At 41.5% G+C, this 13,856-nt stretch overlaps 1 protein-coding gene across 10 annotated transcripts in view; it reads right to left on the reverse strand.

Annotated features, from left to right (window-relative positions):
* Nucleotides 1-203: 203 nt before the first annotated feature.
* LOC143026340 (uncharacterized) overlaps nucleotides 204-13,856 on the reverse strand; it is a 275,611-nt gene continuing 261,958 nt past the window's right edge. For 4 of the 10 annotated variants that reach the window (XM_076186552.1, XM_076186551.1, XM_076186553.1 and 1 more), the window contains 4 exons: nucleotides 7,460-7,577; nucleotides 3,138-3,330; nucleotides 2,284-2,489; nucleotides 204-1,847 (listed from right to left, as the gene is read on the reverse strand). In XM_076186552.1, the coding sequence (XP_076042667.1) occupies nucleotides 1,844-1,847; nucleotides 2,284-2,489; nucleotides 3,138-3,330; nucleotides 7,460-7,577 (521 nt within the window). In that variant the 3' untranslated portion in view covers nucleotides 204-1,843. The other 6 variants (XM_076186555.1, XM_076186558.1, XM_076186556.1 and 3 more) reach the window with 6 other exon arrangements.

Genomic DNA, 13,856 nt, shown 5'->3' on the forward strand with positions numbered 1-13,856 from the left:
AGCAGGGACTTCTAAGGTGCCATGTATTTTCAAACATTTGTCTTTTTGTTGTTAATCACTTCTCAGTTTTATTGGTAGAAGCATATCACAGTGGATTTCCACTTCTCACATCTAATCTTTTTTCCATATGTAATATATCTATTTAGAATTGTGGTAATAAAAATGACAGTGATTGGGTATTCATGATTATGATACTAATGATGATAAAATAAGTGTGACATTAATTTTTAATAATAATATTAATAATGATCATGATGACAACAGTAATGAAAATAATATAATACGGTAGCTCCAGGATTAATGTGTGTTTTTTTACAACAATTAAAGAGGTGACGTCACAGATCCAGCTGAGTGATCAATCATAAATGACTGTTCTTGATCACAATACAACACATTTTGGGTTTTTGTGCCTCTCTCCATCACAATGACAGCACATACATAGGGTTAGGTTGCTTCCACTGTCATCTGGGACTTACGGTGCATGAATAAGCATCCCAACGTGTCAACAAGCGCAAAGACAGAAAGCTCAAGTGTGCTCTTCATATAATTCAGTCGTCATTACTATACTAAACCACTTACTTCCACGGAAAATCTTGCACAGTACAATAATTAAATCTTTAACATATCATTCACCACTTTTATGATCACAACAGGAGTTCTACAGCTGAAGAGCAGTTCAGTCTTGTCATTATCCAGTTTTCCTGCACTTCCACATACATTTGTGTGTATATAATTCATTGTGTGGATAATGGCAACCCATTATAACACAGCTCCATTGAGGATACATTGTGACTGCAATAACTGCAATTACTTTTCTTTCAATTTCACAGGAACACGGGTGTTTTTGAATGCTTGGTAAATTGTTCTCTGAATTATTTGATCAGTGCAAAAGTTACCAATTATCAGTCAGGTATGAATTAGTTTGATTAACCAATATAAGTTCAATAATCCATGATATGCACATATAATCAGATAACAATTTTACCTATGTGGATACAAAGCCTGTTAAAATTGCTATATTATCCTGTTAGATATCAAGACGTTATTCTGCTGTAGCTCACATTGTCACTCTGAAGGATCATTTTCTATCTTCCAACAACTTCCAGTAAATTTGTGAATAACCAAGCTTTTTCAGTCACTGCATTAATAATCAGTCTTTACAGCAACTTCATGAACAACTAGATTACATCTTGGATGTGATCAATTCATCATCAAAGAAAGGGCAGTCTTGCATAATACACTGCGGTTTCCACTGGAATACAGGTGGTTAATGGACAATAGCAGACATTTTTTCACAAAGTATCTGTGATTATCCAAATTTGCTCCTTCATGGCAGTCTCCATAAGGTAATGGAAAGGAGCAAATGCCATGACAATTGAGGTGGGTAGTGGCAGAACTGGAGCAATACTAGTGAGGTCCTTTAAGGGCTGCTGGTGTCCTCGGCTGTGAGGCATCGATCTCTGGTGGAAGCCGGAAGGAGTAGGGTCCAGTGGTGTGTCTGAAGCCCAGGATTTAAAAAGGCTGATCCTACTTAAAGGCAGTCAACCGATGCGAGGTGATGGGAAAGCAAGCATAACCCTTCATGGGTATCCACTGGCCATGGGATGGGCTTACATGAAGGGCTGAGTGGAGGGAAAGTATAAAGAACTGACCGTGGAATACAGTAATACTCAGAAACAAGAGGAAAAGCTATACTGGTAGTGTGAATTAAGTGATTTCTGAATGAAATTAAAGCATTTCAGTGTCCTCCAAAATTTTCCCTCTCCAGCCTCCCTCCACTTCCTCCTGTCAGCCCTTCATGTTCTGCCGGAAGGATGCTGAGCCAGATTATCTCTCCAGTTCCTCACCTGAACAAGGAAGAAAAATACACTTTTAGTGATTTCTACAGTATCTGAAGGTAAGAAACTTTGTATTACAATGAAAAAACTATCAGAATTCTTAATTTATGGAACTTAAGACTTGTTTAGCACATATTTAGCTGATTTTACTCTCCTGGTAACCTTGAATTTTCTAAGTGGTGATTCCTATCACCATGCAGATATTCTTAAATATTAATGAAGATGTTTTCAATAGGCTGAATTTCTGAAAAATTCTGAATTTTGCAAGATTTTAAATGGAACTATATTCAACTGTACAGAAGATTTGTCCAATGATAACCATTTTTCTGTGTTGCTTGCCTATACAACCTCAGGATTACTGGTTTTTCAGTTTGAAATTCTTCCCATTAAAGTTCTTCCCAACTCCTGTGCTTATTTTGGTGACCCTTATCTTACTTTTACTCACCTAAATTTATATATCCACTCTGAATCAACCTTCTCCTTGAGATCGGCAACAGCAGCAAAGGATCGTGACCTTCCAAGTGGCTTTCTCTTGTTTGGTCTCTCCCCACAATACTGAACATCAACATAGTGGATTGTGTGGTGAAGGACAGGATGATAATTTATCTTTTTCCAAGGGATTGGGCTGAAGTCCATTTGAGGCATTGATATCTGCAACATGAAGAGAAATATCGGTTATCCTGAAATGGTTTAGTAATTTTGTTTTGCAGTAATGAGTAATGTATTATAGGATGCCCAAGAAATGTTTAATTTCTCTTCAGACAATGCTAGCTCCTGTTTTATCTATTTGGTAATTGTGTTTTGCATAAGAGGAATGTCTGTTGAGCAGGAAAGGGAGTAGGTAGGGGATAGGGGTGAGTGGTAAATGGTTGTATATGGATGATATTTGGTACAGCTTGAAGGGATTTCTCCTCGTTTTCTCTATTTACTACATCTGGGGACAAGGAAGGAGGGTCACTGTGTATGTGAAGAAGCCCTGCTGTGGATGTACTGTGTCTTGCTGCATTGCTTCCAACCCATGCAATGGGCAGAAGACGGGGGTGCGTGCCTAGAATGGCTACCTCCCTTACAAGGGGAAGAACCCCTTGGTATACATATACATGTAATTTCATTCATGCTCGTCAAATCAGATTCAACATTTCTAAAAAAAAAAAAAAAAAAGTTGTATATTCTTGATACCAGTGAATAGTCAGTTTCACCCATAAAAATTTGTATTATTAATTATCTGAGGTGGAAGAGTAAATTTCATGATATCACAAAAGCCTTACCATGCAAAAAAAATCTACAGAAATGACTTACCGACAATGTACCAACCTTCTGGTACGGAATTTCCAAATAGCGAATTTCTTGGCACGGTAATTCAAGAGGCCTCTTGACACTGACAGATGCCTTACGGACCGTGTTAGAAGATGACGATGATACGAGATTACCTGCAGCAGGCCTTCGTGGCGCATTGCGGGGTTTGATACTGACTTGATTCTCCTCCTCATCCCTGTGGAGAGAAAAAAAAAATTAATTTGACAATATTCCTCTACTATTGTACATACACATACTAAGGGCTTTTCCCCCCCCTTTCAAGGGAGGTAGCCAAAGTCAAAGGCATAAATCCACTCCCACCCATTTCATCCCCACATACACCACTCCCTCTTTTCTTGGCTCCTGGATGATGGGTAATCCCTGCATCTTGCCCTGGTCAGAAACGATGCACTAAGACACAGCACATCCACAGCAAGGCTGCTTCATTTAATAGGCGACCCCCCTCTCCATCCCCTCATGCAGAAAAAGAGAAGACTGGGATAAATCCCTTTGGACTGCATCAAAATATTCACACATTCTCCCTCACCCCCCATTGCTCACTCATGGGCAGTATGACTTACAGGCACTGAGCGGAGGAATTAAGGGTTAGAGACAGGATTTGGAGTAGGAATGGCATTAGGATAAGGGTTAAGGGTGAGATCAGAATTAAGGTTAGGACTGATTAGGATTGAGGAGAGGGAAGTTGTGGTGGGTGATCCTATTTCTAAAAGTATCAAGAAAGGGACTATTGATTACACAAGATGGGGGATAATTCCACTCTTGGATACTGCAGGGTACTTGAATATGTTGGTGCTTGTTGAGTATGTGTGGTATTAAGGTTGACTGCCTCAAGTTGTTCATGTATTTGTTAGGTGTAAGTTCCTTTATGTCAATTAGATTGTTTGATATTATACATCATTCGTCAAGTGGTTGAAGTTTAATGTCTTGTTTTAACCTAGTGACTGATGTAGTGTGTCTGTAATCATGTCTGATCTATCTTTCTGCTTTATTTTGTGTGGACTCTAATTTGAATAAATCATTGTTAGTGTGTGGATTTGTGCCACAATCCTCTAAGTGTGGCCAAATGAGTGTCCTATAAGCGAGAATTTTGATGTCTGTTGCATCTCTTGAGGTTCCTGCACAGGAATCCCAGGCTGTAGCCCTTACACTGCTTACATGTGTGGCCCACCTTGTGTCTGCTGAAATGTGGACCCTCAAGTATTTGTGGGGAAGGAGGGGGTATTATTTGTAATTGAAGACAATTATCTGTTTCTTCTCTACCTATAGGCTAAACTATCATCCACAAAAAATCTAGTAGTAGAGGAAAGTGATAGTGGGAGATCACTTTTGTAAGAAAAGGGAGAGAAGAGGCCCCAAGACAGTCCTGAGGAACACCAGAAATTACAGGAACAGTTTAAGAATTGACTACCCTTGAAAACAATGAGAAGTGGTCCTTGTATGCCATGATAATCTATTCCTAACAGTTGTTGGTGAGGGACTTTATTGAAGGCTTTGGTAAAGACTAAAACTATGGCATCTGAGTGGTCGGGTTCTCTCTAGTAATTGCATCCCTAACAAGCATTTAGCCCAAAAACCATGCTGATTTTCAGTCTGTACTTTTTGACTATCAAAGTGGTCCATTATATGTATATGGATAATATGTACTAAAATTTTGCAGGGGAATGAGGTAATCAAGACAGGCCTATAATTGGATGGGAATGTTCTGTCACTGGATTTGAAAATTGATGTCACATTTGCCTAAAGCCAGTCATGGGGAAGAGCTCTGGTTTGAATTGTCCGCCACCCATTTTCAAAAACTGATCTGTAGGGGAAGACGCTCTTCCTTCCATTCTAGCTGCTGTCAACCTCTGTGGCATCCATATTGGCAAAGGGGTTACAATTTATAATAACCCTTTTGATATCTGTTGGTATTTCTCCTTTCACCAGAGTTATTACTGATATCTAGTTCATATACATAACACCTGGTAACAAATTATTTGCCAAGTTGCTCATCAGAATAGTTCAAGAAAGTAAAAAAAAAATATATAGTGCTTATTTTCATCTTTTTCACTGATAACTAACATAATGTTTTCTTTTTTTTACTTGGCTGATTCCTTCCTCTTATCCTTCCAATATGTTATCCTTGTTCTGTATATCTGCTGATAAATACCAGCTGGTTTTTCTTTCCTCGTTTACATTCAGTGGCGGCGCCAGGGGGGGGGGCTTTAGACCCCCCAAAAAAGTGGCCAGCCCCCCCAACTGAAATGAGCAAATTGAAAATTTAAAACACTCATTGAAATAATTTTATTAAGTGGAATTTTTAATTGCCAGGGCTAAAGATTTGTCAGCCATCAGTGCTAGCCCAACCATTAACCCCCTCCCCTTCTGAAATGAGGATAATATATGCGTATTATCATATTACTATTAGCCCCCCAAAAAATTTGCTCAGCCCACCCTTAGCCTCCCCAACTAAAAATTCCTGGCGTCGCCGCTGTTTACATTAACATACTTTTTATCCATCTTGTGTCCCAACAGATTTATTTCTTTGCATCATCTTATTTAACATGCACCCATTGATGTCCTTTCGTCTTTTTAAGGCTAACAGTTGCATATCTGCACATGTGAGTACAGTACCCACATCCCAGTACAATCTATTCATAGTGTCACTTCAAATTTCTCAGTCACCCCTTACTCCACACTGTCTCCTATACTAGCCTACGTTTCTATCGCCACTACCACCTTCCCCCTCTGCAACTACTCATCTCAGTCCCAATCTTCCTCCAACCTAACACCCTTTCTCCCCCTTTCTGGTATATCTACCTCTAGCTTGACAACCTTCTCAGTTTATATACACATTCACCTACAACATTCTTTGATTTGTATTATTTATATCTGTGCCTCTTGAAAGCGGACAGTCACGGCATTCTTCCACGTCCATGGACTGTTTACCTCTCTTGACCAAATCACCCTCGTCGCCGGTTCCCATTTTTCCTTACCTTAACCTTTCCACTTTCACTTGCTATTCTTTACCTCACTAGTTACCACTGGGTCAACATTTATTCTCTTCCTAAACGTTCTTATATATTTCCTTCCATGGTAGGCGACACCACGCAAAAACAATTTCCTTCTTCCCATTTTCGTTAGTTAAACAAATCTCAAGCTCTATTTTGCGAGAGTGAAGGGGAGCAATGGGTACATTGCTAGCTAAACACATTGGGGATACAACGACCACTATCTGTGTGTGCACGCGCGTGTGTGCATGTGGTGATGCACACCCTACCCACATACAGCAAAGTTGGAGAATTTGCGCAGGCACAGCAGAGCCTTTCCTTCGCTCTCGGAGTTGGGTGGGTGCCGCTGGGCTGAGATTGGTCATCCCCAACCCCCTACTTTAAACTACCGAAGACTTCGTTACTGTTACCACTATTGATTTCGTTAATATTACCACAAAGGTTCACGTTACTATTACCACTTTTGATTATCATTAGTGATAATAGTAACGAATTAACTTTGTGATAACAGTAATGAAATTCTCTGTGATAATGGTAACGAAATCAAGTGGTAATAGTAACAAAACGTTACTGTGACCATAGCAATGGAAATAACTACTACCAATTCCAGTGGTTAGAAATGCTAACTGTAATAATGATAACGGCAAGGGTAATGGTAATGTTTATGATCTTTATTAAGATAACGATTGACAATTATATTGATGACCCAAATAGGTAATAGAGATAATAAATGAATACAAAAACTAATCAATGGGTGTAGGGTGGGGGCTTCTCTGAGCTGAATGGAATCGTTCGTTGATAGCCACAAAATTACTACAATCGCCGGGTTGGTCCAAGGGGCCATAAGAGCAGCCAAACGTTTTGGGGGTTGCGACCCTAAATTCAGACGATCTGAGGACCTAGCCCTAGCGTAACGTGATGCATCTTCCATTTTCAGCACCCACTGGACTATCTTCCTCGACTATTATCTTCATCTTTTCCATCACCAAACGATTCTATTCAGTTGAGGGGAAGCCCCCAGGAGATACACAAAGTCTGGCGTTCCCAGGCGCACCCTTCCTGCGCAGGTTTTTCGGAAGACGACAGGAGATCGCACTAATGTAACATTGGTAAAAATTAAACTTAGAACCCACTGTCGGTGGAAAAAGATAAAAAGTGAGATGATTGTTCCTGTATATTTCGACCACTCTGTGGTCCTCTTCAGCAGAAGAGGACCACAGAGAGTGGTCGAAATATACAGGAACAATCATCTCACTTTATCTTTTTCCACCGACAGTGGGTTCTAAGTTTAAAGACGACAGGAGTTTTACTCACCCCTTGTCTTTGTCGTCGTCGTGGTGCTGGTGAAGACCGTCGTCGTCGTCTTTGTCAGTGAAGTCTAGACATCGAGCTGCGAACAGATTCCGTCCCATGGACATGTCACCCGTGCGTGCTGTAGGGAAGATAGAGAAAAACACATCAGAGTTAGGCCACACTAGCGAGTACAGTAAGATGACGAAAAAAAATAAATGTACTGAAAGCAACGAGGTAGGTCACTTGAGCGACTAAAACATAACAAACTAGAAAATTGATATTCATATTACCAATGGAACATGAAAACCACACCCGCTTAATAATAATAATAAATAGATAAATAATCGGGCTGTAAAAAATAATAATCAGGCGACCTAAGGAAGATGGTGAACCGAAATTGTAATAATAACAATAATAATAAAAACTATGCGGTTTGGGACATGAACACAACTGGAAAAAAGTAACAAGCCTACCGTAGGGTCAAGATAATAGGGTGGGTGCTAATAATAATAATATTTGATGGATGCAGTATACATAAGTTTGGGATGCAGTGGAAGGAAAATCAGATAATTTGAGTATTATCCGGGGCACTGGTCACCGCCTACGATTGTTGATAAACGACACAAAACATTTATATAAACCTGAAGATAACAGGCGCGCTGGCACTTTAAATGTATTAAAGTACTTTATAATAAATCTACCCCTTCATGGCAACAAGCAAGTATAAATGACATGGCTGGAAACGGTTCTCTATTGGGAGTTCAAATTAGATCTCTCTATTATCAAAAGAAGTTTGGCTTATTCGAAAGGTCTGGTATACAAAGCGTTTCAAGTTTTCAGATTTTTTAAGAATATGAGATATTTTCGAATTCTGTTCATAACGGGAAGATTTTGTCTAAAGACTGCAGAATCGAGACATGGGGCTTTGAGGAAAACGCCAAACCGAATGCAAGCGTCACCTCGTGCTAAAGCCTTCAGCCCGGTGACGATCGTCATATTTTGTTCTTGCAGCCGCCTGACGATTTTATTCGATCAGGGAACGCTCCTTCTTCCTCTCTTTATAAAATCGCCCGGCATTAACCAGAGTGAAATTTGTAAAAAGTGTTCCCAGCTCAGATATTTGTCTGGCTAAAGCGAGTGTGTCTTTTAGTCGACAGGGTGCATTGTCATGATGAAGGAGACGCTCTTGGGGGAGGAGGGGGAGGTTTCCCTGTGACGATTAAAACTGTCTGGCACCATCTGCCAGGTAAATCACCTGTCTTGGTGCCAGGGTAGACAGAGAAATAAAAAAGTGTTGTGGCACTCGAGTGGGCGGGAGGGGGGGGAGTAACAGTGGCACTCGTCCTCTTATCGTAAACAAAGAAAAGAGAGATAAGGAACATCTGACGCTTGTGCACCAAGGCCCGCGCGCGCGAACGCACGCACACAGGCAGATGCATACTCATGCTGTGGCGACCCCTTCGCCAGGTGATTTTATTCAGGAGGGTCGGGTCACGTGACGAAAAGATGACGCAACAATACGCCCACGTACGCATGCACGCATTTGTCGGCGTTTCAGCATATATCATACCAACTGCTTGGCATTAGCAAGAATAATATACATAAAGGCGATCAGTTTTAGTACACATTAAACATCGAGTATATTTCCTTGCTTGAGCTGGTCTACAACCGCGCGCGCATTTATCACAGAGTTGTTAAGAGGTTTTAATAAAAACATGCGAGGGAGGGCCAGCCAACAAATGGAGTCGGAAAGCAACAGCTGTTATACGAAGACAGCTACTTCGACCAGGACATATTTACGTCGTGTATTATGTAAAAATTGTCTAGACATTGTATCTAAAAAAAAAAGGACAGTGACCACTTCACTATCACGGGGAACTTATATATTTTATCATGGTTCCCACCAGACAATTCTATTCGCATCTGTAGAGCCCCCTTCTGTAGAAGTGGGGTCAACAATATAAATTGTTAATTTATTTCCTTAACTTGGTTTTATTCTTTCAGAGTTGATTGTATTCCTACATTTATAAATGGAGGGTGGGTGCCTGCCTTGCCTAGCTACCTCCCTAGCTTTTTGGTAGATAGAAAAATAGATACATTTATTATCGACATTTAATCTTCCAGAATTTTTATCTGTAAAAGGTTAGTGGACAGAGTGAAATAAAAAAAAATTATTAAGGGAAGGGTGGAAGCGATAGCCCAAACATAACCCAAACTTCATCAAACTGATAAAAAAAAAATCACTTATAGAAGCTATATGACTACCACTGCATGGGAAGAATGTTTCGATCCCAGCATGTTTATACATACACACAATAAACGTTGTATATACACATTCAATAAAGGCAAGGAATTAATCAAAATGTAATAACAATAATAATAGTAAGGATAAAATATAATAATAACAACCAAATTAAAAGAATGGCGACTACATTAGGGAGTGTAAAAACAAGTGGACAAAGAAAGATCAATATTCTTGGCCATGGACAACGAGAAGAAAAACAAAATAGAGGTAGGGTCGAAACACACGTGTTACGATAAAAGCAATGTCGTAAAAAGTGTTATAAAAATGGGGGTGGGGCAGGGCGAAGTGGGGAGGGGGCGCAGAGACCCTTACAAACCTCAATTACAGACACACGCACGTACACACGCACACAAACGATTACACAAGCGCGCGCACATGTACAGATACGCAAACACACACACACACATTTGGCCGATGAAAGCATAAATGCGGGACATCACGAGCGTAACTCTTATCCTGTATGTTACAATTAGGTATACATACAAACACATGCATACACGTACATGTACATATATTCACTCGCAAATGCACACATTCAATCGTACATAAATTCACGCACATGCACATCCATACACGCGCGCGCACACACACACACACACGCACGCACACACACACACACACACACACAAACTCAGATGAACATATGGAAAACAAAGCTACATTCTCACCGCCCGGCCGCGCATATGGCAAACAACTGTGGTCTCGATGCGGCCAGTCATGTCCGTGCACCGCCCGTATATACATGCATGTGCACATGCGCGCGCACACATATGCGCACACGGACGTATGAGGCAAGTCAGCAACCACATACGCAGCTTGACGAAGGAACAACCTAGACTCTGTTCACGTTAGCCCGGCAGAGATTTATTCATTATCAAGGCTGTACTGCTTCCCTAGGGGATAGAGAGGACCTGCAGTGACATCATCGCTCTCTGATGCACTTTGAGGAATTTGTTCTGGTGAAGGGCAGAGTCGTGGGTAAACTGAGACGTACAGGGACGTAAGATCAATCTAGGACCACTTCAAGTGTGCTCTCTTTAGCTGAATCAAATTTGTTGCTCTTCTTGGCCAGAGCAACATTTTTAAAGTGAGTCGCACCAATTAAACCGTGGATTTCCCCCCCTCGGGTTGTTTCACTGTCATAAAACAAAGAAGAATTTATGAAAAATCCTTAAAAAAAAAAAAAAAAAATGAAGTTGACATTCTCAAACTTTCATTAACACTGGTGTAAGGTTGAAATAAACGGAGCATTTGATCAAGTCACAACTGGCTTCGTGATAACCCCTTCCTTACTGAAGGAATCCTTCAAAGACGAATAAAATCACCTGGCGGCAGCCAAAACAAGAGTGGGAAGAGTGCCACCCGGCACGGAAGGGGTTCTGGGATCTTGAGGTGTCGTCCCTTAAGGACGAATAAAATCGTCTGGCTTCAACCAGAATAAAAGCTTCACGATATGTACTTGTATCGACGGATGTACCCTGTCTGCTGGAATGGCGCGCACACACACATACACACACACACACACACTCCATCAATTTCATTCTGGGCTTTGTCAGACGATTTTATTCCGCTGAGGGGGGGAGCATCGGGAACCTTATTCTGGTGATTAAAAATCGCGTGGCGCCAGCCAGAATGAAATGTACGAAGTGCGTCATCGCTTCGGCCGAGGCCAAGGGTGCCAAGATGGGAGTGCCAACAGTGCCTCAGGGGGAGAGCAGCAGCAAGAACAACAAAGGGAGGAATTCGGCCGGATTAATTATTATTTATGCATGCCAAAGTTCATATCTTCATACTACTTGTAAAAAAGTCGCGTCCTTTTTGTGGGTGTCTGTTCCCAACAGATATGTATGTATACATGTAGTGGTATTTATGTACACGCACACTCGCGTAAACACATACACACATGCGTGCGCACACATAGACACACATTGACAAATACACACACACACACATACGAGAAAAACACTGGGTCTCGGGGTAACCACTTACCAATGTCAGTTTGGTAAGAACTGGGTGGGGGGGGGGGTTGTGTGTAAAGCTTTGATGATATCCCCTGCAGACTTCAACAACCCTGGCCTCATAACAACCGTGAAAATATATAAGATCAAGAAAGCGGTCTAATCCGGAAAGACTAGACTATCACCCATACACTGCCTCGTCACAAACAAAATGGTACTTTCTTTTGAAAATCATAATAATCTCAACATCTCCTAACTCAAAATAATTTGGCAAATTTTGATTCAGTGATGAAACTCCCCACATCTCAATCGTCACTCATTAACTTCGTATTCAAAGGAACTCCTAAAGAAAAAGAATACAAAAAAAAAAACATATTTGCTCACGCATGGTTGAACGTTAAATGAAGTTTATCATTTTTTTCCCACACTTCTTAAACTCACCCCAGAACTCATCGTCCTGTTTGTCTTCCAAGACGTCGTCGAAGATGGACCAGGCCGATGTTGTGGAGAATTTGATGAACATCTTGACTCGGTTCGAAGTCGAGCTATTCTTGAAGGCTCTGAAAGCGCTGAACGTCACCCGGAGGTGTCACGAAGTCGAAAGACACAAAATCAATGGTTGAGTTCGAGAATTTTCTTGAAATCGTTCTCTAGGACATAACTCCGCCTTGTAAGAAGTCTTTCCTTTCTTTAGGCTCTCGAAGGAATCGTCATTGTTCTTGAAACGTTGTAAGGTTTTTCTCTTGCTGTTTATGAGAGTTTGTCAAATATCTATTGGAACACTTCGTCCTTGTTATGGTTTCACTAAGGTTATATAAATTTCACAGTGTCTATGTCCTTACTATTTGTTGAACTATATATAGGCAACCGAAGATGGAGTCTAACTTTCTGCCTGTTGAGATTGATTGAAAAAAAAAAACCACAATAACATTTTTGACAAAAGAAATTAAAATATATTACGGTTGTCAAGTCATATCAATTGGTGTAAAATGTTTATTTCATTTCTATGTACGATTATTATTTTCACAGATTTCTCGTTTATAACAATGCTGTTGGTGTATCGAGGACCCAAGAATCTGGTTGAAGAGTAATAGTGACTGACTATGCGGAAAAAAGAAACTGACAGAACGATCAAAACTGACCCAATGTCCCCCAAAAAGTCCTCCCGGGACGGGAATGCCCAAGAGTATCAACACGCTTCCCTTTTCTGCGCAATACAGACGACCTTAATGACCCCTTACCCATACTTAAGGGGGCTGGACGAGCAATTACTCTTAAGATACCCTTCCGTGCGGGCAACCAAGGGTCTGAGAGGGATTCGAAGCAGCTTTCATCGACTTAATGACCCAAGTTCTCCGAAGGGCAGAATCTTCGGGACAGCTGAGTCATGTTTCTCGGACATCTTTTTCTTTCAGAAGTTGGTCTTGATGACTCTGAACTCGGGTTTTGACAGTTGATAGGCAAATATGCGAAGGTGGTTTTTTATAGGGCGAAGTGCCGCGATCCCACGTATAATCCTTTCAGCTCCTCTTTTTACACGCCAGACCGAATCGTCACAGACTTACACACGGTGCGGGTCGGTTTTTGAACGAAGTATGAAAAGACTACGCTTATCTAAACAAGATCTTACTGTAAAACTTCCGTTTCTTTCCGACTATCTGTCGACTTTCCCTGACGCCCTTACCCTCTCGTTAGAGCAGCACCACTTGACATATAAAATCACCGACATCCGCCCATGTGGCTGGGGAGGCGATTTCGAGCACCATTCGCGCCGACTACGCTGCTGCAGTCAAAAGACACTGTGACAACATTCCCTCCTTCGGGACCCGAACCATGTGACAGCGAGACCCACCCACGCCCACACCAAGTCCGCGGCACTGGTTACCCCCGAGCTGCCAGCCACGGACAACAACAATATGCGTACCACCACTGGTGCGTTACTGACTGCGAGACGCAGTTGGGGAATGACACGGCCCCGTCTTGCTGGCATTGCCAAGGGCTTTAGCTCCATTAAGAGCTCGTAATGGAGAGGATTCGTTATGGCACTCTTAATGACGAGGCGCCTCCTTCTCAACGACGGCTCTGTCGGGGGCACCGACACGGGGTCGAGGCAACACTGAACCTTCACGAGGGCTTGGAGTTGCCGGCGAGGGGC

Source organism: Oratosquilla oratoria, chromosome 6, assembly GCF_046742065.1.
Source record: "Oratosquilla oratoria isolate Oo_2021 chromosome 6, ASM4674206v1, whole genome shotgun sequence".
NCBI lineage: Eukaryota > Metazoa > Arthropoda > Malacostraca > Stomatopoda > Squillidae > Oratosquilla > Oratosquilla oratoria.